Below are 27,770 nucleotides of genomic sequence, written 5' to 3' on the forward strand. Positions count from 1 at the left end.
AGAGTCTTTATTTCAATCTGATGCTGCCAGGGAGCTTTGGAATGTAAACATTTCTTCACTCTGTCCCAACTCTTGGCGAGGAAACAGCTTCAGACTTCTGCCTTGTCAGTCACTGGCTCAGGGCTGCCTGCGCAGGGTGGGGGTGGGGAGCAAACTTTGGGTCTTTGGTAGAACAGTCAAAGGGACTCAAGGGCAACCCTCTGAAGCAAGCTGGAAGAATAGGTCATTAGAAGAAAGCACACAAATGCCTGTGAAGGCATCAAAGACATCCAAGAAGATCTGAGCAGACCACAGACGTTATCTGTCATTGAGTAGTGCAGGAAAAACATATTCCCTAGGCAGGAAAAGAGTCATTTATATATCACACAATATTTTTTGAGCACCTATTGTATATACCTCTCCCTATGCTAAGTGCTTGAATTTAAAGATGAATGGTTCTTTTCCTTGAATGTGTTAAGAACTATTCTTGACTTACATATCAAATGTTATGGGAATAGTCCCCAAAGCAAAGTTGATGGACTCAAGGACAGTGAGGGTCACCCAACCTGGGATATATGAAGCATTTGGAAAATAGAATTGAGTCCATGAGGAAGTAAATCAATCAATATTTATTTGATGACTGAAAAGGCAGTTTTTTAAAAAATCCAAACACAAGGAATTAAATTTTTAAAATTGCTTCAATAATCCACAACATATTAACAGTAATTGTAACATATCAAGCCTCATTTTACAATAAAAACCAAGCAGAGCGTAGAATTTAGTTCAAGTTCTGGTTCTTGACTCCCATGAGGGGCATAGAAGAGCTAGCTCAGCTACCTAAGCTTGTGTCTCTGCCACTGTGGAGGGTAGCTGTAACCATTCCTAGGATAAGAGTAGAAATGAGGTTGGGTGCGGTGGCTTACGCCTGTAATCCCAGCACTTTGGGAGGCCGAGGTGGGTGGATCACCTGAAGTCAGGAATTTGAGACTAGCCTGGCCAACACGGTGAAACTAATTTTAGTCTCTACTAAAACTACACAAATTAGCCAGGTGTGGTGGCGGGCACCTGTAATCCCAGCTACTCGGGAGGCTGAGGTAGGAGAATTGCTGGAATCCAGGAGGCGGAGGTTGTAGTGAGCCGAGATTGCCCCACTGCACTCCAGCCTGGGTGACAGAACAAGACTTCATCTCAAAAAAAAAAAAAAAAAAAAAAAAAAAAAAAAAAAAAAAAAAAAAAGAGTAGAAATGAGAGATCCCGAGAAAACTACTAGCAGAAGTGGGGGAGTCGTTTCTTCATTGATGAGTCAGCTATGAGTGGGTAAAAGGGAATATTTTTTTCTTTAGCTTCACCTGCTGTAATCAGAAGTCCCTGGGCTGCCTTGCTTTCTAATAGAAGTCGCATGTATTCCAAGAATCAATCTCTTTCAAACATCATAACTTCTGCCAACAGATTCTGAATCATACAGTTTCTATCAGAGGAATTCACCTCAAAGGATCCTGCTAAGCAAAGTACAGTCATACCTATATGGGTGGTACCTACGTATATCAGTAACAAGCCACACCTGAACCTGGCAAGGAGCGACGAGCTTGCCAAAGATTCTTTTGTGAAGTAGGACACAAGAGCAGCTGGAGGAAAAGTAGAGCATATGTAAGACCTGGACTTGAGAGCACGGCTCCTGTAGACTGAGCTCAAGGGCAAGGGTTGAACCTTCTTTGTCTATGGATCCTCATTTTAGGACCTAGAATAGTGTTTTGACTATGGCAGTTTTCCACAGTTATGGGCAGGATTTAATGGAGGAGAGCTGAATAAGTTGGAGAACTACTGTTACATCCAGTGGTTGCTTTTTGCCAATAATATAAAATCTAATTCCCTCTCCACACTGTTCAGACTTCCATTCTCTGGCTCCAGTTTAGTTCAGTTGTCTTAGAGGCTTTTCTTCCAAGGCTCTTCTTCACAAATAGAGGAAGACAGAGTGCACATTCTCAGTTGTCATTTTTTATGGTAAGTGTACATTTTAGTTCGTACTTGAAATATATTTCTGAATTTGAATAATATCTGGGTGGATCACCTGAGGTCAGGAGTTCAAGACCAGCCTGATCAACATGGAGAAACCCCATCTCTACTAAAAATACAAAATTAGCTGGGCATGGTGCTGCAGCCTGTAATCCCAGCTACTTGGGAGGCTGAGGCAGGAGATCCCTTGAACCCGGGAGTCGGAGGTTGCAGTGAGCTGAGATCGCGACATTGCGCTCCAGCCTGGGCAACAAGAGCAAGACTCCATCTCAAAAATAATACCTTTAAAGTTGAGATTTATTTTGCTTTTCAAATTTTTGTTCACTTTTTGAAAAAAGTATGGGTCAAGAAAATAAAATGTTCCATGAGTGAAATGATTTAATAATTGCCCAAATTTTACCTTTTGCCTGTGTTTTATTTCATTAAAATTCATTTATTAGTTGCTATAATGTTACTATTAATTAAAATGTATACATTTTTCTCCTCTAGTAAAAAAGTCTTAGTATAGTTGAAAAGTATTGATTACTTCTTTATGTACAGTAATCTTTATTTTGTTTTTTATTTTTAAAAATCATTTTTACTGGCATAATTACATATACAAAATTCAATAAAAGACCATTTTACTGTCTATGTTTATTTTCTGGCCATTGCTATTAATTCTATCTCACACGTAAAAAATTTATCACTTAGACAAGGGGGACATAAAGAACGATCTTCTCTGAGTGCCAAATATGTCCACAACGTCGCTTTGCTTCCTGGGATCCTCTGACTCTGTTTGCTGTGCACACTGTCCTAGGCACTCTGGCTTCCTTCCTGGCCACCAACTTCAGGATTTTGACACCTGATATTCCTTTTACTCAGAACCCTCTTTGCCCAGGTAGCCACGTGCCCTTAGCTCCTCACATCTTTGTAGTGTCTCCCCTGACCACCTTGTTATTATTAATATTTTTACAAAGTATTTGTATCTTTATTCAATTAATTTAAAACAGACCTGCCAGGTATATTATATAACATTCACTATATACATATGACTTAGGCAATGCAAAATAATTCTAGATATGTTGATTACTCAGCTATGAGTAAAACATGAATGGTATCAGGGATGCCCAGCAAATGCTCCTTTTCACATGGTATGGTTAGAGGGACCGCTACGAGCCATGACATGGATTCCCAGCAAACTTTTATGGGAGAAGGAGGGACAATGACAATCTAGCATAGATGAACAGTCTCCTAAATGCAAATAGAATACTTGACAGTTACGTTTTTTAAAAAGTTCTTCCATCATGTTAATGACACAAAAATTATCTTTTTTGAAGACAACACCACCACATTTTGTTTGGGTCTGTGGGGACAGGTCGGGGAATGCTTTTAAAATTGGTATAATTATTCCTAAAACAACAACAGGCTGGGTGTGGTGGCTCATGCCTGTAATCTCAGCACTTTGGAAGGCTGAGGTGGGCAGATCATTTGAGGTCAGGAGTTCGAAACCAGCCTGGCCAACATGATGAAACCCCCCCATCTCCACTAAAAGTACAAAAATTAGCCAGGCTGCTGGTGGGTGCCTGTAATCTCAGTTACTCAGGAGGCTAAGGCAGGAGAATCTCTTGAGCCTGGGAAGTGGAGGTTGCAGTGAGCAGAGATCGTGCCATTGCACTCCAGCCTGGGGGACAGGGCAATACTCTGTCTCAAACAAACAAACATGAAGAACTGCAGTTGTCTTTCTGTTTATTCTCATCGGCCACTTTCTCCTGGTTAGAAAGCACGTCAAACTCTCCTGAACATCAAGTTGGACACTTGTGCCTGCTCAAGGCAATCAATGACTATTTCAGTCAGCAGAAACAGCCAAGTATCATCCTCTAACAGTTTTCATTCACGGCACATTTTCTTCCACAGCCAAAGTGCAAGGATACAATAAGAGCCAATAAAATGACAAAAGTTTTCACCACAAACAAATTAACTAACTATGGAATGGTCACGGTATACCTATTTTCTAAAGAAAATGTCAAATTCAGTGGTGTTGAAATTTGGGCTATATCCTTAATCCTCGGTCTTTCTAGCATCTCTTCCCTCCACTTACTTTGTTCATTTGGAAACTTTTGTAAACTCTAAAGAGAAAATGAAAAGAATCAAGTTATTAATATAGTTTACTTTTTAAAGCCTCTTTCTTCTTGGTTAGTGTAATGATTGTGATGATGATTACTTTCTCCTACTGAGTGTGGTGGGTGCTATCATTGGCCTTCTATGAATATCATCTTAAATCTTTATATGACCGTAGAGTTATTATTGACATTGTTAAGTACTAGAAACCAAAATTTCAGATTTTAAGTGATTTGTCCAGGGTCCTCAGTAAAGCAGGGATTAGAACTCAGATTTTTCTAATTCCAAAATTATTCCTACATTCTCTATCATAAGCCTATCTCCCTTCCTTCAATTCTCATTGTCACCCCCAATATGTTCATTAGTTTCAAAGTCTGCAGGGTTTTTATACATCTCTCACTGGCTAATCCTTTTGTCTTAGGTTATTAGCAAAGTGACTATTTTCATTCCTTGGCGGAGACATTTATGGATTGCATCCAAAATTATTTGTCTTTCTAGTTCGCCAGCTTCTTCCCCCTTCATTCCTCAAGTCTTGACGCACTCATATCTAGCTCAATAAACAAACACTAGGAAAAACCCCCACAACAACCAGATTAACAGACCAATCCTGCCCCTGAGAAGATTTTCTTTCTTTCCTTTGTTAGTCTAATAGGCAAGGTGTGTTAAGAGATTTTAAAAGCGCCCGAGAAGAGCAATCACAAGTCTTGACGATTCCAAGTTCACAGAAGCCCAAGGGATTCTGACGTTTCTCCAAGGAGTTAGCCAGGAGAGATCCTCACTGGCTGAGTTTAGATGGAAGAGAACAGTAAGAAGGACCATCGGGCTTTGCTCAACCAGGGAGAGGAGGATGAACTGGTGAGTCTTCCCTTTATTTTACTAGTCTTCTTGAAGTGTCCAATGCTGTGAGTAGGGACTGCAGCTAAATTAGAAGATGGAGTGTAGCATTTGCGCTTCAGGCTTTAAGACCTTGAAAGGTTTCAGTCTGGTAAGGTTCCTTAAGGGCTGCAAAGCACCATTTTATTGTGGCGAAACCTGCAGGGGCTAAGAAACTTATGACCTCTGGATGATAGAATTCTTGCCGTCTTCATATGCAATGAACCTGTGATGTTTCCTCAGACATTTACAGTATTTGTAGAGCCCCGCGTGGTGCTCAATGGGATGTCTCCCCCTTATTATCTGGGTTGCTGTGTGACTGAACAAACTCTAGTGAAAACAAGAACTCCTTTTTTATTCTCATGCTTCGGGTATGTATGCATAACCTAGGATTAGGGGGCTTTGGGCTGAAGTCATGCTTTTTATAAGCGTGGAGAGAAGTTTTAAGCATCAACCAGTAAAGAAGGAGTAGAATGTGGCCTGGGATTTTTAACACATATTTTAAAAATTTCTCATGTCTCCAATTATTTCCCCACTGCTCTTTTCATCAAACACACACACACACTTAAAAATAATTATTAAAAAGTTGAAAACTATAGTGTTTATTTGGTGCTGAAGTGTTTACATTTATGATTTTATATAATCCTCAGAACTCAGTGATGAAAGAACTAATCCTATTTTATTGAAAAGAAATCTGAGACCAGGGAGGTTAAATAACTTGCCCAAGGTCATTAGCCTGCAAGGGACAGACCGGGAATTCAGCCCACTCCTTCTCCACATCCTGTTCTGTTCACCGTACAACAGGTAGCTCCAGTTAGAGAGTGAAGAAAGGAGACAGAGACAGACGGGGGAAGGCTCAGAGTGAGGGCACATTTGGGGGCCCCAAAGAACTTGGAGAACATGGTTTGTAGATTAGAATGATGTCAGTTTCCTGGCTGGCCTCCTGGTTCCCTGTGAGTTCTGGGGCAAATCCATACCGCCTCTCCCTCCACCTATTCTTGTTTGCTAATTGAAGGAAACATAATTTCATCTACATCTGTGTTGTTCAGTAAGGCAGCCACGGCCCACATGTAGTTTCTGAGCACTAGAAACGTAGCTAGTCCACACTAAAATATGCTTTATGTGTAAAATACGCACCAGATTTTGAAGAATTTAGTCAAAAAAGAGTAAAGTATCTTATTAATAATTTTTATATTGTTAACACATTGAAATGACAATATTTTAGATAGGTTAAGTAAAAATTTCACCTGCTTCTCTTTACATCTTTAATGTGGCTGCTAGGAAAGTTAATATTATGAAGGCAGCTCATACTTGTGGCTTGCATTATTGTACCACGCTAAGCTTGACGATAGCACAGCACTTTGAAATCTTCAGAATGAAGGCTTTTAAAGAACGAAAATCTATTCCCCTGTGTTTGCTGCGGAACAATTCTGTTAGCTCTGATGTTTTCAACATGTAGATAAGAGTGCGGGAAAAAATTACATTGCTCTTTATTCTTCTCTAACTAGTTGCTGTATTTGTAAAGTTTATAGCCTGATACTTTAATCCTCTCACTCACAGAAAGGACATTGGTATCATAGGATTAAATAATGAGTCAGGTGCCCCAGTTTTCTTCATTTTTGCAGGTGATCAAACACTTTTACAGACGCTCACCAGAAACCTCTATTAGGAATCCCTAATAGAGTTAAGTAAGTTAAGTAATAAGTTAAGTAAGCTTAACTCGTTCTGGGGAAGGAGAGACGGCTGTAGATTTCTTTTTCAGAATTCTGGGGCCTAGAGCACAGATGCAAATCCTACTCTGGTTGATCAGGTAATCCATGGACTCAGGTAAGCCCGAGGGAGCTGGGATGACTGAACTGTGGAAGCTGTGACTTAGCTCCAGGAAATTGCTGTCCTGATCTTGCAATTGCTGGTCTTTTAGAAGGAAGCCAGATGGGGAACAACACACACTGGGACCTATCAGAAGGTGGGAGGTGGGAGGAGGGAGAGCATCAGGAAGAATAGCTAATTGATGCTGGGCTTACCATCTAGGTGACAGGTCAATCTGTGCAGCAAACTGCTATGGCACAATTTTACCGATGTAACAAACCTGCACATCCTGCACATGTACACCTGAACTTAAAAGTTGGAAGTTAAAAAAAGAAAAGAGACCCCTGGCCAGGCACAGTGGCTCATGCCTGTAATCCCAGCACTTTGGGAGGCTCAGGTGGGAGGATCTCTTGAGGCTGGAAGTTCGAGACCAGCCTGGTTAACATAGAAAGAGCCCGTTTCTATTATAAATAAACGAAAAGAGACCCTAGAGATCTCCCTTGTCCCTTCTACCATGTGAGGGCACAGAGAAAAGATGGCCGTCTGTGCAGCAGCAGGAGGGTCCGCATCAGACACTGGATCTGCCAGCACCTTGATCTTGGACTTCCCAGACTCTAGAAATAGATGTTTTTAAAGCTAAAAGGTAAAAAATAAATAAATAAATAAATAAAGAGAGGCCAGAAATCTGACTTTTTATGTGAGATAGCCTGATGATAAATTTTGAAAGCAAATTCATCTTTTGAAAAAACCATCAGTAGGTCAAACTAAACCTGGGCACAGTTTAGTCCCAGCAGTGGGGTCTGTCACATGTTGACAGCCTCACCCCACTTGCTCTTTCTTCGAGGAAGATTCCCTTTGGCCCAGTCTAACTTCTGCTTGTACTCAGTATTTCAAGCGAACAATCAGTGGTAATCGTGAGAGTCATTGTGGTAAACATTAGAGACAGTGGAGGCAAATAATGGACTCCTTCAATCAAACAGCCATGGAGAGCCTGAGTGGATGGAGGGGCGATGCTGTGAGATTGTGCAAGCACAGTCTTGGGTGATTCTGCTGAGCTCAGCATGGATATAAAGCTTTGCACTGGCCTCTAGAGTTGAACCCTGTTACCATTCCCATCTCCTGTTCTCATCCTGCTAGTGCTTACTGTCCCAGCTACGGTGTAGTGCTAGGTGCTTGACACACAGGTTTTCATTTTACCCAAAACCTTACAACAGCCCTGCAATCAATATTCTCACTGTACAGGTCTTTATTGTTTTTTCCAACGTACTCCCATCCACTCCCCACCCTCCTCACTACTATCCAGCTATAATAGGCTCCTTTTCTTCACCTGCCTTTTTCTTAAAAATCTGCCCTGCCCAGGTGATTCCCTTAGCCTCTCCATTTGCAGTCCACTTTTCTTGTCTTCTCTAGCTGTCTCAGGACCCTTGGCTTCTCTAAGAGCCCACAGGAGCCTTCACAACACAAGACCCTAAATAATTCTGAAGCCTTCAGGTTATATAGCTCCATACTTAATGGAATGGGATTTGGCTTCAGGCTGACCTGAGTTGAATTCTAGTTCTGTTAGGCAAGTTATTTGACCTCTCTAATACCTACCATTTGGGATTGTGGTGAAGATTAAATGAGGTAATACAGCTTTTCTAAACATATCTTCTGCAGTAGGTATTATATAAGACGTTTCCCTGTTCTCCTTCCCCATTAGGTTTGAGAAATACTGTGTGAAACGGTTACGCAAATAATAGCAGGGCTTCTCAAATCTTGAGTATATTTGTCTTGGTCTGCTTTGTGTTGCTGTAACAGAAGACCACAGACTGGGTGATTTATAAAGAAAATAAATTTATTTGTTATGGTTCTGGAGGCGGGAAGTTCAAGGCTGAGGGGCCATGCCTGGTGGGGGCCTTCTTGCTGAGTCATCCCATGGTGGAAGGTAAAAGGGCAAGAGAGCACAAGAGAGCAGGAGAGTAAGAGGGGGCCCAACTTGCTTTTATAATGAGCCCACTTTGCAATAACTAACCCACTAGAGTGAAAATAATGTTCACAAGGGCAGAGCCTTGTGATCTAATCGCCTCTTATTCACCCCACCTCCCAGCACAAGAACCCTGGAGGACACATTCAAACCATATCAATATTACGGTTTTCTGTGATCTCTTAAGGAGCATTACAGTGCACTGTATAGCACTGTGTGTGTGTGTGTGTGTGTGTATATATATATATAGTGTGTGTGTGTGTCAGGGTCTTGCTCTGCCACACAGACTGGAGTGCAGAGGTGTGATCATAGCTCACTGCAGCCTCAATCTCCCAGTCACAAGCAATCCTCCTGCCTCAGCCTCCCATATAGCTGGCACCACAGGCATGTGCTACACCAGCTGGCTAATTTTTTTTAAATTTCAGTAGAGATGAAGTCTCCCTATGTTTTCCAGGCTGGTCTCAAACGATCTTCCTGCCTCGACCTCCTAAAGTGCTAGGATTATAGGCGTGAGCTACCTCACCCAGCCACAGTGCACCGCATTTCCCACACTTATGCATCCATGGAATCTTTCTCTCTCTCTGTGTGTGTGTGTGTGTGTGTGTGTGTGTGTGCAAATACATGCACAGATTATCTCCTGACCATTGTCTCATGGAACCTCCATAGAAAGCTTGGAATGTTCTCAATGACTGATAGGTATTATTTTATCATTATACTCTGCTGGGAGGAAAAGTAATCATGGCGGCTCTCCTCAGCCTGGTTTGTCTGGAGGCACACTGTGTGCATATCAGCCTCTCCTCAGCCTGGTTTGTCTGGAGGCACACTGTGTGCACGTCAGCCTCTCCTCAGCCTGGTTTGTCTGGAGGCACACTGTGTGCATATCAGCCTCTCCTCAGCCTGGTTTGTCTGGAGGCACACTGTGTGCACGTCAGCCTCTGCTTCGGCAGCTCCTCTGACCACAGGCTGCATCTGCTTTCTGAAGACGACTTTGATTCTGACCCCACTGGAGCCACAAGTGTTGCTTGATTCATACCAGTTGCAAAGCCCAACAGTTCCATCTGTGTTCCCCTTCGGTACAGACACCCACCAACAAAATGTCAAAATCACAAATCAGAGCAGCCCCAGAAGGCAAAATGGCTGCTTGGTGTGGACAAAACAGAACTGACAAAGGTGCATTTTGCTTCGAAGTAATTTTCTTCTGCTGAACAGTAGAGGAGCCCTGGACTCGGAGATAGCAAACCTGGGTTTTAGTCAAGGCTCTGCTGCTAACCACGTGGTTGTTGATACCTCTTTGGCCTTGGCTCTTTACCTAAGAACAACACCACTAGCTCTCCTGACTCACAAGTTTTGTGAGGGTCACATGTGACATATGGAAAGTGCTATGAAAAATAAGTGGTTCATTTATGTACAAGGAATCAAGAGTTACAAAGTGCAAAAATAATTAGAAAATGCAGGAATACATATATTAAGTGAGATTGGTGTTGATTTCCTTTTTTTTCTGGTTAAAATGTAAAGAATGATCATTGTTTGAGGTTATCATTGAGAAAACAAGTAATATGTAATGAGTTGTTTTAAAAAAATCAAGAATTGGCTGGGCACGGTGGCTTATGCCTGGAATTCCAGCACTTTGAGAGGCTGAGGCAGGTGGATCACCTGAGGTCAGGAGTTTGAGACCAGGCTGGCCAACATGACAAAACCCCATCTCTACTAAAAAAAAAAATAAAAAAATTAGCTGGGCATGGTGGCAGGTGCCTGTAATCCCAGCTACTTGGGAGGCTGAGGCAGGAGAATTGCTTGAACCTGGGAGGCAGAGGTTGCAGTGAGCCGAGATCATGCCATTGCGGTCCAGCCTGGGCAATGGAGTGAGACTCTACCTCAAAAAAAGAAGAAAAAGAAAAATCAGGAATTTTGAACATGTAGATTATTTTACATACGCAATATAATGTATCTTACATACACAAGGTCATCCTCCAATAAAGAACTTCCCCAAAAAAAAAACACTCGAAGGATTAAAACTGAAAAGAAAAAATTGAAACTGAAAGTCAGCCCTGTCGGCTGTCTCCTGTTTTCAGTCAACATGTATATTATCAGGTTGAATGAGGTAAAGGTAAGCTTATCGTTCTTCAACTGACACCTCGCTATGAGGGAAGAACAACAATATAGGCGACAGAATCAAGATTCAAACATTAGGCTGGATTGTAGGTGAGAAATTGGCAAGACACAATGTAACAGACCACATTATTGAGTTTTTGTTTTAAGCTATTTTCAAAATACTAGGTGAGGATATGAGTGACTTGGGTTTGGTAGTTGTACATGAGAAAGTAATTGAAGTGCTTTATTCAATGTGCTGAATTTTATTTGCCAATGTGATGTAGCTATAAAAAATTAGTCCTGGAATGCCTTAATAGAAGCCTGTTCTGCAGAATAGAAGAAATAAATAAAAGTTCTGCCATAATCTGTATTTTATTAGGAAAAATCTAGGAAGTTATATTTAAAACTTTTTTTTAATTCTAAAACTCATACTTAGAAATTTCAAGAAGTGAGTGTATTTGGAGGAATGTCTGCATGTCACAAGTAAGAAGTGTTTAAAAGAATTTAGAAACAGTTTCCCAAAGAACCGTCATAATGTTTTTCTTCCAAGAGTTGACAGGCTGATGTGGAGAACAAAAGTAGGCGTTGGTAGATTCCAGCCATATTTATTCTCCTTATGGCAGAACTTCCTCTTTTTTTTGAGATGGAGTATTGCTCTGTTGCCCAGGTTGGAGTGAAGTGGCGCGATCTCAGCTCACTGCAACGTCTGCCTCCCGGGTTCAAGCGATTTTCCTGCCTCAGTCTACTGAGTAGTTGGGATTACAGGTGCATGCCACCGCACCCAGCTAATTTTTGTATTTCTAGTAGAGACAGGGTTCCACCATGTTGGCCAGGCTGATCTCAATCCCCTGCCCTCGTGATCTGCCCGCCTTGGCCTCCCAAAGTGCTGATTACAGGCGTGAGCCACCGCACCTGCCGGAACTTCCTAATCATCTGTGGTGGCAGAAACATAACGTGACACCCCTGTGATCACCGTTCCGTTTGTGTAATCCCCTCTAGCTCAGTGTGGGCAGAACCTGTAAATATGAGAAGCTAGGACTCCTGTTATATTATGTTCTATGGAAAAAAAGGACTTTACAGGTGTAATCCACATGAACTCAACTGAGTTAATAAAAACGGAGATTGGGCACACCTGACCTAATCAAGTGAATCATTAAAAGAGACTGGGCCTTTCCGGAAGTCAGAGATAGTTAAAGCACGAGAAAGGTCTGATGCAAGGGAGGTTCCATGTTGCGTTTTTGAAGCTGGAAGACGCTGTGTGGTAAGGAGTGGTTGCTAAGACTGAGAGTCGCTTCCAGCTGACTACCAGCAAGAGAATGGGGGCCTCCATCTCAAGGCTGCAAGGAAGCGAATTCTGCCAACAACCATATGAGTGTGAAGAGGTCTCTTAGCTCCAGAAAGAGCACAGCTCAGGTAACGCCTTGATTTTAGTCTTGTAAGACGCTCAGCGTAGGACCCAGCTAACTGAATACCCAACCCGTAAAAACTGTGAGATAATAAATCTGTGTTGTATTAAGACACTGAGTTTGCTATGCAGCAACAGAAAACTAATACACCATCACAGCTCTCCAACAAGAGAGTATGCAGCCCTGTAAGGCAACGAAAAGCCCCTCTTAAGCAGACGCAGGTGCTCATCTGCGAAGGACGCTGTATAGCTGTTTTTTCCTAGAGAGAAATTTGAACCCAGTAATCTGAGACTCCCTCCCTGGTTAACAATGCTCTTATTTTACAAGTGACTTTTAACCAAACTTGCCATGTTGTCCCATGCCCTTGATCTAGGGCAAATTCTGTTTTCAGAAATTGTTCTTGCTAATCAGGCCAGGCATCTCATTATCTTTTGAGGCAGACTCGCGGCTCTCTGCTGTTGGCCTCACCAAACAAAGGTCCTTAGTTGTGCTTTTACTTGCAGGAGGACTATGTGTTAGCACTCTTGTAATAGTAATGCCGGCTGAAATTATGGGAATACCTGTAGCCAACAGTGGGATATATTCCTCTGTTTTGTGTTGGGTTTCAAATCACACTGCTAGATAGTGAAAGGTTTATCTTACTCCAGACTGAATGATTTAGTATTTATTTTGAACATACATTTCCAAGAGTGTTTCTTTGTTCTACAAATAATTTATGAATATTAATAGTTATTTTAGGAAATAATAATGCCTGTTTCATACGGTTGTTGTGAGAATTAAATAACACCTAAGGACTCAGAAGGATCTTATTGTCGAATAGACTCAATTAGTTCTTATTGTCAAATATAGATAAAAGTAAAAGGGATCCAAGACATTATATCTTGGCCGGGCATGGTGGCTCACGCCTGTAATCCCAGCACTTTGGGAGCCTGAGGCGGGCGGATCACAAGGTCAGGAAATTGAGACCATCTTGGCCGACACATTGAAGCCCTGTCTCTACTAAAAAATACAAAAAGTAGCCGGGCGTGGTGGCAGGTGCCTGTAGTCCCAGCTACTCGGGAGGCTGAGGCAGGAGAATGGCGCGAACCCGGGTAGTGGAGCTTGCAGTGGCAGATGCCTGGGTGACAGAGTGAGACTCTGTCTCAAAAAAGAAAAAAAAGACATCATATCACTACACAAAGGGCACTCCATGGCATGAATGCAGGGCATAATATGAAACTATGATTAGCAATTCTTGGTAATTGGTTGCAACTAATTCAAATTACTACACATGGGCAAACCAAATAGTAATAGGAGATTGAAGAAAAACAACCATACTAACATGATCAATTAACTAAGGACAACATTATCTGAACATTAAAGAGAAGAACCTTGAGGTAGAGATCAGAAAACAGTTTTGAGAATGTCCTCCCGTCTATAACATGTAAAGGAACCCCTTTGGGCAAGTCCAGATAGACAACAAAGGGTAGATTGTTAATAAGGAATAGAAACTTGGTGCTGTCATTGTTGCTTAAAAAACACAAGCAGATAAAACATGATGAATTCTAGCCAGAGGAAGGACATTGAAATAAAGTGTCCACAGGAAGGACATTGAAATATAATAGGAAAAGATACTGAAATATAATCTCCTTGACCGTGATTCAAGCATCTAGAAGCTTAGACCTACACAGAAAAATCTACCTTGCTCTAAGGCTGTTGTAATATTCTTGTCCATGGAAAAGCTGAACACATCTCAGCAGAACAAACAAGCAAAAACTGGCATTGCCATTTGCAGAACAGAATTATTATAGTGGGAGTTGTTTATGTGATGTCTTGGGTGAGTAAATAGATTAGTAACTTTGTGCTGTAAGAATCTTGGTTTAAGTGAGTGTGTTAGGAGCTATAACCCAAAATACCCATTCCAAAGACTCTGAATTGCACACTGCTTTGCTTATGCATAGTGGGTGCTCAACAGATATTTTAGATGGCTAAACACATGAACAGTGAATGTAAGAATAAAAGGATTTACAGAAAAACAAAGACGACCTTGTTCAGAATACCAGTTTTGCATTAATGCCAGTACTCTGGATACAATGAAAATTCGGTTAAAAGGCAGGAAGAGAACCCAGGGATTGCTTCTACAAGACAAAGAGAATCCCACCAAAAGAGAATTTGGGGAAGAAACCATGTTTAGATGACGCTGCACCCTATAATTCTCTTTTCCTGAGGAATTCGGCCAATCTTAGTTCCACCTCTGATGGTAAGTGAAACAGCTACCTATAAAGAAAACAAAAAATATAATTTAAAAACTGCCTTTTATATGCTGTACTTAATGTATGTACTCATTTAACTTATGGGGTAGCAACTCATATCCATTTTACAACTGAGTAAATGGAGGCTCATTTAAGTAACATATACAAGGTCACATTATACAAACATCAAAGGTAAGATGCTCTATTATGTTAATTAACTTTTTTCCTCCTGTATGAGTAAAGAATGATTGTACTGGTGCGTGTGTGTGTGTGTACTTGCATTTATAGTTAGTGCATCTAACTAATCTGAGTCAATTTGCTGTTTATGCTAAAGCCCTTCTCTCGAGTTTCACATACTGCAAAAGTGAGCAGTTTTCTTTTTAGCTTTATTCTGACTTCAGTTTTGACCACTTGTGCTCTTTGGGAAAAGCAAAAGCTCCATGGAAGCCATTGAATCAATCACTTTGAGAAATTCAACTATGGTTGTCATGTTTGGGGTCAGGTTCCAGCCCATGCTGAGGTCTGAAGGGAGTGGGTGGATAAATGGCAGACAGCTGAAAGCACTCAGGGGCTGTAGGTAGGTGAAATAAGGCTTTATTCAGCAGCCCTCTCACCAGCAGCTCTCTTACACTGCTCTGTCTCGGCTCCTTAGTCCAATGGCTCCCACACGCAGCTGCGTGACTGGCTCTCCCTTGAAGGTCAGCAGCTTAACTCTTAGCGCAAGCGGGCTGAGCTGTGTCCTGGCTGGCTCACTTCTGTCTGTCTGCAAAAACGGACAGCTCTGGCTCTTTCTCTGGGCATGAGCACATCTGTATAGTGTCAGCAAGACAATTATACCTTTTACAGACAATAATGGTATAGGGCCAAGGGATGGCCTTCCCATGTTATGGCTACATGGCTCTGATAACAAGTGGAGTTACACGCCTACACTGCAAACTCACTGAGTCACGCAGGTTGTAGACATCCTACCTCGGCCTATCCTTGACCAAAACACAGCCATGTTCCTTACAATGGTGTTCACAGATAGTGTTTAGTTTTGCATATTGCTTGTGGTCAAACTATTTTACAATGAGTCCATTGGGATTAGTCACTTTTATTACTGAAATTTTATCGAGTTTGTTACACAAGATAATTTTTGACACATATTAAGGGCTCAAAATGTTTCAGGAACTTTGCTAAATACATTGCATGCATTATCTTACTAGTTTCTAACAATAACCCTAGACAATAGTGATTATTATTATTCTCATCTGTGGAGGAGGAAATTAAGGGATCAGAAGTAAAGTCGGTTGCCAAAGTCATATGTGGTTACATGGTGGAGGTATGATTTGAACTTGGTTTTCCCATGCCGTATCTTCAGCTTTTAACTGCTACACCAAACTACTTCTGATGCATTTTACAAGCAGCCACATTTTCACATGAAAAATCCGAAGTTCAGCAAGTTTAAATCACAGCTGGTAAATAGTGGAGCAAAGGACAGAAGCAAGAGCTTCTAGAAGGCAGTGGGGTAGGGTATAAAGAAAAGAGGTTCTGGTGTCAGACCTGGAAGGAAAGTCTGGCTCTAAGTTGCGATTTACAGCAATAACCTCTGTGAAAAAGTGCATGCATATTTCACTGTTATTCCTAATCCAGATTGCTTCCTTTGTATTCTGGGCCTAGAAAAAGACTTTTTGGGCTGTGGTACCTCTTTCAGAATTCTATAGGAAACAAAAATGTGAAGGAACACCACTGTTTAGACAGAATACAAATCAAGTCTGTGTGAAGATGGGCACAATTTCTGTGCTATTCAACTCACTAATAGGTGGCAGATCTGGGTTCCTGGCCTCATGGAACACAGGCTGTTTCTATTACCAGTCTTGATCCGCTATATTGCAACTAAAAGCTGAAAGTCATCTCTTTCCTCCTGTGACTGAACCTATCATCACCTGTTATCATTGAGCTGCTTTTTCTCTCAACACCTTACACCTCTCTTTAAGCCTCACTGCTTTTCCACGTGTATGCTATTAATATTCCTCTAAGTACAGAGATGGAAACCGAGACTTAGTACCTGTGAGCTCAGGATTTAATTTCTCTAAGTGGCAAAACTCACAAGGAACCATGTATAATGGGTTTGAGATTCAGACACTTTCATCCTATTTCCAGTATCTTTACATTAACAACACCTCTGGCTACTGTTTATTTTCCTTTTATTGTACAAACATTGCTCCTGGCTCTCTCCTCTACCCTGAATTTCTTAGTGGATTTTACTGGGGGTGTGTAAATATTCAGAAAAAATCTGAGTGGCTCTGACTACATCAGAAGAATAATCATTTATACAATCTAATTTTCCTTTTGATTAGTTGGTCAAGATGAAAACATACTGTATGACATAGTTTGGCTGTGTCCCCACCCAAATCTGATCTCGAATTGTAATCCCCACATGTCAAGGGAGGGACTGGGTGGGAGGTGATTGGCTCTTGGGGGTGGTTTCCCACATGCTGTTCTTATGATAGTGGGTGAGTGCTCACGAGATCTGGTGGTTTGGTGTCTGGCACTTCCCTCTTTGCTCTTTCTCTCACCTGCCGCCATGTAAGACATGCCCTGCTTCCCCTTCCACCATGATTGTAAGTTTCCTGAGGCCTCCCCAGCCCGTGTGGAACTGTGAGTAAATTAAACCTCTTTCCTTTATAAATTACCCAGTCACAGGTAGTATCTTTATAGCAGTGTGAGAATGGACTAATACACTGTAATAAACTGTAATCACTCTAAACATTAACAAGCTGATTGAAAGTATTTGATTAAAAGAATACCAGATAAAGCAGTGATTCTTTAAAAATCTCAAGTCCCATACCCAGCCACACACCTCTGGGAAAACTGAGAAACGATCTAGAAAGGAGTTTTACCAAGGTTTATGAGGCCAGTGTATCAAAGAAGCAAAAACATTGTTTCTATTCATCTTTGTTCAAGGAACCACACATTCCAGAAAGTTACTCTGACATTTACAAGCTGCTTGCTTGCTTCTTTCCTTCTTTTTTCTTTTTTATGGTATAACATTTTTAAAATAAAAGAATGAAATCCTGTCATTTGCAAAAACATGGCTAGAACTGGAGGATATTATGTTGAGTGAAATATGTCAGGCCTAGAAAGACAAATATTGCATGTTCTCACTAATCCATGGAAGCTAGAAAAAAATGGAATTCATGGAGATAGAGAGTAGACTGTCAGTTACCAGAAGCTGGGAAGGGTAGTAGGCAGAAGGGAGATTAAAAAGAGGATGGTTAAGGGTTCAAAATAACAAAAAGAATGAAATTGGAGTGTTTCTAACACAAATGATAACTGCTTGAGGGGATAGATACCCCAATTACCAAGATTTGATCATTGCATATTGTATGCTTGTATCGAAATACCACATGTACCCTGTAAAGGCTGGATAATACTCCATTGTGTATATGTAACATACACATTTCTTTACTCATCCATTGATGGACACAGGTTGATTCCATATCTTGGCAACTGTGAATAGGACTATAATAAACATAGGAGTGAAGATATCTCTTTAATATATTTATTTCCTTTCTTTTGGATACATATCCAACAGTGAGGTTGCTGGATCGTATGTTAATTCTATTTTCAGTTTTTTAAGGAACCTCCATACTGTTCTCCATCGTGACTGTACTGGTGGGAATGTAAATTTGGGTTCTTTCTTTCTTTTTTTTTCTTCCTCCTCTCTCTGTCTCTCCTTTCTGTGTTTTTGTCTTCTTGCTAACTGAAAGAGAAAAAATTCTACTGACATTTTGATATTGAGGTATCCCCAGTCATATGCAGCATCTTTCACAGAAACCTCTTCACCTATATTCACCTATATTCTTTATTAGGGATCTGATTCTACTTTTGCTTCAGTGAAAGTCAACTCTTACCAATCATCCACACCAGGAGGTGGTTACTGTCAACAAACCCTCTATTTCCCATGTAAATTTCTTCTTTGGCCCTTTCTTCTTTCATTAATTTCTCAAATTGTGCTGCTGTTTTCTCTTTCCCAATCTATCCCAATTAAAGTAATTAAAGTACTTTCTGTCTGCTTGGAACAGAGTAATAAACTCACCTCACTTTTTCTTTTTTAACCCTCTGCTGACATGTGTAAGTAAAGTGGTGTCAATAAAGTACAGAGATCTTAAGTGTACAATTCAATTACTTCTATCCTTAATCAATTTTGCTCATTTTTGAACTTCATATGAATAGAATAGGATAGAATAGTATTGCTTTATGGTACTCCATTTGCTCAATAGATCTGTGAAATTCATCCATGCTGATGTGTGCATAAGAGGTTCATTATGTTTTATTGTGTTGTATTATTTATTACATTGTATGAAAACACAAAATTATCTTTCTCGTGTTTGTGGACCTTCAGATTGTTTCCAGTTTCGTGCTCTTATGCATAAAGTATATCTGAATCTTGTACAAATATTTTGGGATACATATACATTCATTTCTCTTGTGCAAAAATCTAAGAGGGGAGTTATTCACTCATAGTCATATCGTTAACAACACAGTTTTTTAAAATGTGTATACCCAGTTCACACTCTCAACATATGACAGTTCAGCTGCTTCCTATCTTTACCAACACTTTATATGTTCAGTCTTTCTAATTTTAGCTATTCTGTGGTTATATCATTGTGTCATTGTGCAACTTCAGAGTAAGTTCTCAAATATGGTTGTGTAAATCTTCCAACTTTGTTTCATCTTAGGATTATTTTAGCTATTCTAGACTGTGACATATCACTGTAGCTTTATTTTGTATTTCCTAATGATTTATGATATTGAACAGGTTGTTGACCATTATAATCTCTTTGGAAATTCTCTTGTGTAAGATATCTATTCAAGTCATTTGCCCATTTTTATTATATATTTATTTTTAATTGATTTGTAATAGGTTTTTATATATCTTAAATATGAGTCCTTTTCATATATAGATATAACATTATCTATATCTACATCCGTCTGTCTGTCTATCTATTTTCTCCAGAGACTTTTTTTTGTGGGAGGAGACAGGTCTTGTTCTGTCACCCAGCCTGGAGTGCAGTGACACAAATACAACTCACTACCATCTTGAACTCCTGGGCTCTGGGTATCCTCCTGCCTCAGCCTTGTGAATAGCTGGGACTACAGGTGTGTGTCACTGTGCCTGGCTAATTTTTTCATTTTTTAATTTTTGTCGCGATGTGGTCTCACTATGTTGCCCAAGTTAATCTTGAATTCCTGGGCTCAAACGATCCTCCCATCTTGGCCTCCCAATGTGCCGGGATTACAGTGTGAGTCACCATGCCTGGCCTCTTCAGAGACCTTTTAATCAACTGAACCTTTAATTTTCTTTATTTTAAACATTCATTTCTATATATTTTTAGAAAACTTAGAGACAGTAGAGACAGGGTCTGACTGTTGCCTGGGCTGAGTGGAAGTGGCGCAATTATGGCTCACCAAAGCCCTGAACCCCTGGGCTCAAGCGACCCTCCCACCTCTGCCTCCTGAGGAACTGGAACAACAGGTGTGCACCACCATTGCTGGCTAATTAAAAAAAAAAAAAAACATGTAGAGACAGCGTCTTTCTATGTTGCTCAGACTGGTCTTGAACTCCTGGACTCAAGCAATCCTCCAGCCTCAGCTTCCCAAAGCGCTAGGATTACAGGTATAAGCCACTGAGCCCAACCAGAAGGTTTTAATTTTAACAAAGTCAAATACATTTGCTTTGTCTTTTTTTTTTAATTTTCTGTTTAAGAAACATTTGCCTACTTGAGATTCATAAAATAATTCATCCTATGGTTTCTTTCAGATGATTTATTGTTTCAGTTGTCACATTTACATATTTGTGCCATGTCAGATGAATTTTTGTATATGGTATAAATCAGTGGGGTGGGGTGGGGTGGGGCGGGGGTGTTGTACTCATTTATTTTCCAGCAATGTTCGTTCTGCTCTGTCACTATTTGTTGAGCAAATCACCCTTTCCCCGACAGATTGCAGTGGCTCCTTTCTCGCAAGTGAAGAAATATGTTTGAGTCTCTTTTTGGACTTTGTTTTGTTGCTGTTTTTGTTTATACTTGTGTGTATACCTCATTTTCTTAATTACTGTGGCTCTGTGGTAAGCCCTCACTTCTGGTGGCATAATTATTCCACATTTATTCATTTCAAAAATTGTCTTGACTATCCTACATCCTTTGCATTTCCATTCCAACTTTAGAATCAAGTTGTCAATTACCACACACACACACAAGTCTGAAGAGATTTTAAATTGGATTACTAATGGCTAATCCCCAAACTTAATACAGCTCTTCATTTATTTGCCTTTACTTTCTCTTAGTGATCATATGCACTTTTCAGTTTAGATGTCTTGTACAACTTTGTTAGAATTATAAGGTAATTGATTTCTTTCTTTGAAGGTATTATTTATTATTGAAGGTATTATTTGAAGGTATTTAGTTAATTTTCAAATTGTTTGTTACTAATGTATACAAATACAATTGGTTTTCCTACATTGACCTAGTGTTCAGCAATCTGAATAAATTCACTTATTAACTCTTATACTTTGTATATTCTTTTGGATATTTTTATGTATATAGCACGTTATCTGCACATAGTTTAGTTTTTGTTTTCAATTGTTATTTCCTTTCCCTTCCTTCCCTCCCTCCCTCCCTCCCTCCCTCCCTCTCTCTCTCTCTCTCTCTCTCTCTCTCTCTCTTTTTTTTCTTTCTTTCTTTTCCTTTCTTGCATTGCATTGGTTAAGACTACTAATACTATACTGATAAATATGAGTAGTGATCATTGACAATCTCATTTTGGTTGTGGCAGTGGGAAAATATTCAATATTTCATCATTACACATGATGTTGCTTAAAGATGTTGTCATCTATTTTTAATTTGTTGAGAATTTTTTAAATCATGTATTGGTATAGAACTGTATAAGTCTTTATCTATTGAGATGGCCTTCTGAGTTTCCTTCTGAATATTAAAGTACATGGAATGGCAAAGTACACTGATTGATTTTTAAATCCTTGCATTTCTAGGACAAACATTATTTGGTAGTGATGTACTAAACTTTTAATATATCACTGATTTAGTTAGATAATCTATTTTAGAATTATTTTATCTATGTTCATGACAGGGCTTAGCCTGTAATTTTCCTTGCTTGCCACATATTTATCAGAGTTTGGTGTCTGAGCATGCTATAGCTTCATAAAACAAACGGGGAATTTTCATCTCTTCTACTTATAAAGAGGTTTGTAAAATAATAGTATCATTTCTATCATAAATATTTCAAAGGAACCACAAGTTCTCTGAGCTTGAAGATTTCTTTGCAGGGAGCTTTTAAAATGTACATTAATTTTCTGTAATAAACATAAAATATTTGTATTTATTGATGAGTTTATCAATGTTATTAATCTTTTCAGGGTACCCATTTGGCTTTGCTGTTTTTCTCTATTGTATTGTGTTGTATTTCTACTTTGTCTTATTTCTGCACTCATCTTTGTAATTTTTTCCTTTTTGGGCGTTTAATTTGCTTTTTTTCTATAACTTCTTGAGTTGGAAGCTTAGTTTATTGATTTCAAACTTTTTTTCTTTAGTAAGATATGCATCTAAAGCTGTAAATTTCTCTAAGAATTGTCTTAATTCCATTCCATGAATTTTTATTTCTCAATTTTCATTTTCATTCAGTTCAAAAGATTTCATAATGTTTATTGTAATTTTTTATTTGACTTACATGTATTATTTCAAAAAATGTTGTTTACTTTCCAAATATTTGGGAATTTTTAAGTTATTCTGTTTTAAATTTCTAGTTTAATTATAATGTCATTATAATGTTTTGTCTGCCTACGGAATGTTTTGTCTGCTTATTCTGTTGGTTGTTGAGAGGGGCTTGCGCTAAAATCTCCAATGATGAGAATAGATTTAAATTCTATCAATTTTGCTTTATAAATTTTGAAACTGTTTTTTAGAGTGCAAAAATTGGGATTGTTATGTTCTCCTGTTGAATTGATCTTTTAGCTTATGAAATATCCTTCCTTTTCTCTCATAGTATTTTTTCCTTAACTATCCTTAAATATAATTTGTGTGATAATAATACAGCAATATCAGCTTTCTTCTACTTTTTGCATGGTATATTTTCCCTTTCTTTTTCTTTTTAACATATCCACTTCTTTATGTTTAAAGTGTGTCTCCTGTAAATAGCATACAATAGGCCTTTTATTATCTAGTCTAATAATCTTTGCTTTTAATCATAGTATTAAGGCCATATGCATTTAATGTAATTACTAATATAGTTGGGTTAAATTTCATAATGTTGCTACTTGTTTTCCATTTATTCTGCTTGTTCTTTGTTCTTTTCTCCATTTTACATTATATCACAGTATGCCCCAGGTTTCTACATTAGCATTATATATTTTGTTGTTAAGGGCTCTACCATAGTCCATTGCTTTGATGTTTCACAGCTTACTGAACCATTAGCTATCATTTGGTTTTCCCAGTGATTTTGCTATTACAGATAATGCTGCACTGAACATTGTATATGCAAAACTATCTCATTTAGATGTTATTTCATTAGGGCATATTTTCAAATGAAGAATTACTGATTCAAAGAGTAGAAATATCTTTACAATTCTTGATACAATTTGGTACCTTACTTTTCCTAAAAAAATTATTCCAGTTTACAAGGCTATTGGCACTATATAGGGGTAGTGCTTTCATTGCAGTCTTGCTAGCACTATGAGTTTGTTTTTTAATTTAAAAACATTGTGTAGAAGAGAACTGAAGGGGTACCAGAATTATGATTTTCATTGCCATTACTGCATATAAATAAACAGAAAAAGAGAAAGTTATTTATGAATGAGCTCATTTCATCTACAAGCTAGACTAAGATTCCAAATTGCTCTGCTTCTATTTTTGCACACACTTTGACTTTGGCAGTAAGCCCTTGTAAATAACTCTTGGTAAAAGAATGTATATTTATGACATAATACGTAAAGTGGCATATACATTTTATTTGGTCCTAATAAAACTATAATTCACAAATAAAACTAAAGTAGGTTTATAGAATCGGGGGAACAGAAAGAGAAAGAGGAGAACCAATTGAAAACATGCTTAAAAGCAGAGTGAATGCATATTTCTAATTTAAACCTTATTTGAATAATCTCAAAATAGAGTGGCTGCCTCACTGAACTTAATGAACTTTTTTCTCAGGTGGATGAGAGTGTTGAGGGTCAGTGGAAAAATCTTGAGATTTTTTACAGCATGATCTAAACTGCATAAAATGCAGGATATTCCCTCATCAGAAGTGCTCTAGACACTTACTAAAAACTAAGTTTCTCGACATTATAGTCCTGTGATCTGGACCTGAAAATTCAGAGTTCAGTGATATTTTTAAAAAGCACAAAAACAACAACAGCAGAACCTAAAATAATAGGATAGTAGAGATCTTATTCATAATCAGCATCCCTCAGGGGCTTCAAAATGCACTGAAAATTTGGTTTTTCAAATTTAAAAAACAATGCTATGAAATGTCACTGTTGAAGTTGGGAACTAGAAATTGGCTTTGAATAAGCAAATCTATCGTTTGGCAATTTTTCCTTCTAGAATCAAATCTCAAATCTTTATTCAGTTTATGACAAATATCAACTCACCTACTAGTAAAAGTCCAAATATTTTAGCGTATTACTATCGGGGTAAATAAACATAAGCTGCTTTTTGAAAGTCTTTCTTGTCCACAGGTAATTCCTTAATTTATATCATCATACTGTTCTAGAAAATAGTACATTTATTCAAACTTTCAATCGTCCTCAATCATGTTATTATAAGACAAAGCTGAATGGATAAAGCTAGATGTGTGAGTATAGATCACATCTGTCATAATTTTATCACCTTCCTACAACAAATGCATATTAACAATTTTTAAAATACCTAATGCCTAAAAAAAAAAATCTGCCTCAAAACATGAAGTATTTTATAAAAATCTGAGGTGACTCTTATGAATATATAGAATAAAACAAATCTGCCTCTTCCATACTCTTTCCATTTAATGTTTTAGTTCCATATACCAGGGTAGTAAAATAAGTCCTTCCTTTTTGATTTGATCAGCGGACAGCTGCAAGCAGTCAACTTGATTTAACCACCTACAACCAGATTTCTCTCCCAAGCAATATTCCTTCATCTAAAGTTTGGTTTATTGAAAGAAAACAATATGTTTATGTGAAAAAAAGAAAAACAGAGTGATCTTTTAAATTGATTCTCTAGGAGGTGTTTGGTTACCGGGACCACAGTGTACGCAAAGCCCTCTGCCTTGTCGCATCCGTGCTGACCTGTGGGGTCCTTCTGCTGCTGTTCTACTGGAGACCCCAGTGGAGAGTGTGGGCCAGCTGCATCCCATGCCCCTTGCGAGAAGCAGACACTGTTTTGCTGAGGACAACAGTGCGTGCCCTTCTGTTTTCTATTTCGAATGCCGTGACCGTGTCTTCTGTATTGCCTCTGTGGCACAACTCTGTGGCTGGTATTATATTTCAGAGGGTAGATTTCCTCTATTTAAAGAGTTTCCATAGATCAGAACAGGAGATGGCAACGTTATCTCTGCAATCCATTTGCTCTCTCTCATTTTGACCCAGGAGTGAAGAGCATTTCTTCCGCTTCAGCTTGGGGAAATTTCGACCCCATCAGGCCAACAGGGGGTGCTCTTCGCCATTCCATGGTCAGTGGCTGTCAGTGTTACAGCTTTTAGAGACCAAAACATGCGAATGGTCATTCAGGTTTTCAAAAATACGTATTTTGGAGGATATTACACATGTTAAACACCTAGATGTCACTTTGATATAGCTAGAAACTATTTTCTGGAGAGAAGGCTTTCCTGAAAAATATTATCTTTCCTTTTATTTTCTAGCACAGTGGTTATCAAATTTTAGTGCATATCAGAATCATCTGGAGGGCTCATTGAAACAAGGGCTGCTGGCCCCACCCAGAATTTTTAATTCAGTAGATCTGAAGTGGGGCTGAGAATTTGCATTTCTAGTAAGTTCTGAGATAAAGCTGATGCTCTTATTTGGGTCAAAGTTTTGTACCAAACTTTGAAAACCGCTTGTTTAGCACTTGGTAGGTATTTGGTTGATTGAGCATCTTATTGAATAACACTTGAGAATTTCATGAACTGGATTGTCTTTTTCCAGGACAAATTTCAACGATATATGAGGAAGAAGGTATTCTGCCTCTACTTATCCACACTGAAGTTTCCTGTAAGCAAGAAGTGGGAAGAATCCTTGGTGGCTGACTGCCATTCTATCATAAACCAAGCCTTAATAAAGCCAGAATTAAAAGTAAGTTACTTGAAGAGTACAGTGTTATGCATGTTTGCAGAGAAAGCATAACTGTTTATTAAATGAAAATTCTGAATATCACACTTTTGGAATGGGAATGACAGCTATGTATCAAAGAAAGTGAGACTGGCTGGGCATGGTGGTTCATGTCTGTAATCCCAGCACTTTTGGGAGGCCAATGTGGGTGGATCCCTTGAGCCCAGGAGTTTGAGCCCAGCCTGGGAAACATGGCAAAACCTCATCTCTATTAAAAATAAGAATAAAAAACTAGCTAAGTGTGGTGGTACATGCCTGTAGTCCCAGCTACTCAGGAGGTTGAGGCAGGAGGATTGGTTGAGCCTGGGAGGTCAAGGCTACAGTGGGTGGTCATCATGCCACTGCACTCTAACCTGGGTGACAGAGTGAGACCCTGTCAAAAAGAAAGGAAGGAAGGGAGGGAGGAAGGGAAGGAGGGAGGGAGGCACCCACAAGGGGACCTGCATCCTGCATTGAACATCACTCCCCTCTCCCGATGAGCTTTATGTTATGAATGACACCTGTTCTATCACATTTATCATCCCAGCTGCGATGCATCCAAGTGCAGAAAATCAGGTATGTTTGGAACAACCTGGAGAAGCAGTTTCAGAAAGTTGGGTGAGTACAATGTTTTGTCACCCCTAAGTCAGGATATAGGGAAAAACACTGATTTGTTGAGTGCTATGAACTGAAGTGTGGTTCCTATCCTGACTACCTCCTAGGTTGCTAGAAGACAGTAACTCCTGCTCTGACATCCATCAGACATTTGGATTGGGTCTGACCAGTGAGGAGCAAGAGGTCAGGTAGGACTCTTGCTATACGCCTTAAGAGTAAACTCTGCCAACAGAAAATGAAGTATCAAATCAGTTATCATCAGTGCATTGTCAGCATAATGCTTCATCAGCTCGATATAGTCCAAGTTCATTTACTGGCAGCAGAGATATTCTAAATTGTTCTCTTCTTAGGCAAACTTATTTTTACAAAGACTAAAAGAACAGTGCAATCATATAAAATTTGATCTTTTATCTCAGGCTTCTATAGCAATCATCTTTGTGTTGTCTTTTTATTTTTCCTTTCTTAAAAAAAAATCTTGAGTCATTCCCTAAATGTCAGCTTAGTCATCCTCCAAATCCTCGGAGAGGCAGAAAGACAATACTATGATTGCATTTTACTCTGAAGAAACAGCCCTGGAGATGAGGATTTTGCTTGCTCAGTTGGTTGTGTTATTCACCACTATATCTGCAGCACCTAGAACAGTGCCTGATTCTCGGAGCTCAATAGATATTTCTAGAGTAAATAAATACGCTAATATATTCATTGATTTTTTTTTAACTAACAAATAGGTACTTTGTAAGGAACTAAGGATCTAAAAATAAAGGTTTAGTCATTGTCCCAGAGACACTGACTAGTGAGAAAGAGAGGCAAAAATGTGCCACAATCGTGAGATTGGTACCTATAGATGCACGTAAATTAGGAAATGCTTATGTTATTATTAACTCACAGATATACAGAGTCCCTGCTTTCTTCAGCTTTTATTTGAAATGATGAATCCTGGCAAATCTGAAAGGAAATCATTACAAGTCTTCTCCAGAATCTTATAATCACCTTTATTTCTCACCCATTTTTAGAGAGAGTGTCTGCTTAACCTTTACAGTCAGCCAGAAACACCTATTCTCAAGCTAAGAAGTAATCTGATACTTTAAAATATAGGTTTTAAGCTCCACCCTCGTAATTCTGATAATTCTATATGAGCAAGGGGTACTTAGAAGATACGCATTTTTAGCAAGCAACCCCCATAATTCTCACACCAAGTCTAAGGGTTACTAATCTGTTATAAGTTTTTCCTCTGTCAGACACTGTGAAAAATGAACCAGATATCTGGACTAGGACAATATTGCAAAATGCCTTAGAAATGGTATTATTGGCTGGGCGTGGTGGCTCATGCCTGTAATCCCAGCACTTTGGGAGGCCGA

The 27,770-nt window shown here is 39.2% G+C and overlaps 1 protein-coding gene across 1 annotated transcript in view; it reads left to right on the forward strand.

The window, feature by feature from the left end:
* The first annotated feature begins 4,747 nt into the window (after window positions 1–4,747).
* ATP13A5 (ATPase 13A5) overlaps window positions 4,748–27,770 on the forward strand; it is a 114,687-nt gene continuing 91,664 nt past the window's right edge. The window contains exons 1-5 of the mRNA XM_050779239.1: window positions 4,748–4,944; window positions 24,716–24,889; window positions 25,636–25,782; window positions 26,345–26,415; window positions 26,520–26,600. Coding sequence (XP_050635196.1) covers window positions 4,882–4,944; window positions 24,716–24,889; window positions 25,636–25,782; window positions 26,345–26,415; window positions 26,520–26,600 — 536 coding nt within the window. The 5' untranslated portion in view covers window positions 4,748–4,881. The remainder of the gene's footprint in view (window positions 4,945–24,715; window positions 24,890–25,635; window positions 25,783–26,344; window positions 26,416–26,519; window positions 26,601–27,770) is intronic.

Source organism: Macaca thibetana, chromosome 2 (genome assembly GCF_024542745.1).
Source record: "Macaca thibetana thibetana isolate TM-01 chromosome 2, ASM2454274v1, whole genome shotgun sequence".
In the NCBI taxonomy this organism is placed as follows: domain Eukaryota; kingdom Metazoa; phylum Chordata; class Mammalia; order Primates; family Cercopithecidae; genus Macaca; species Macaca thibetana.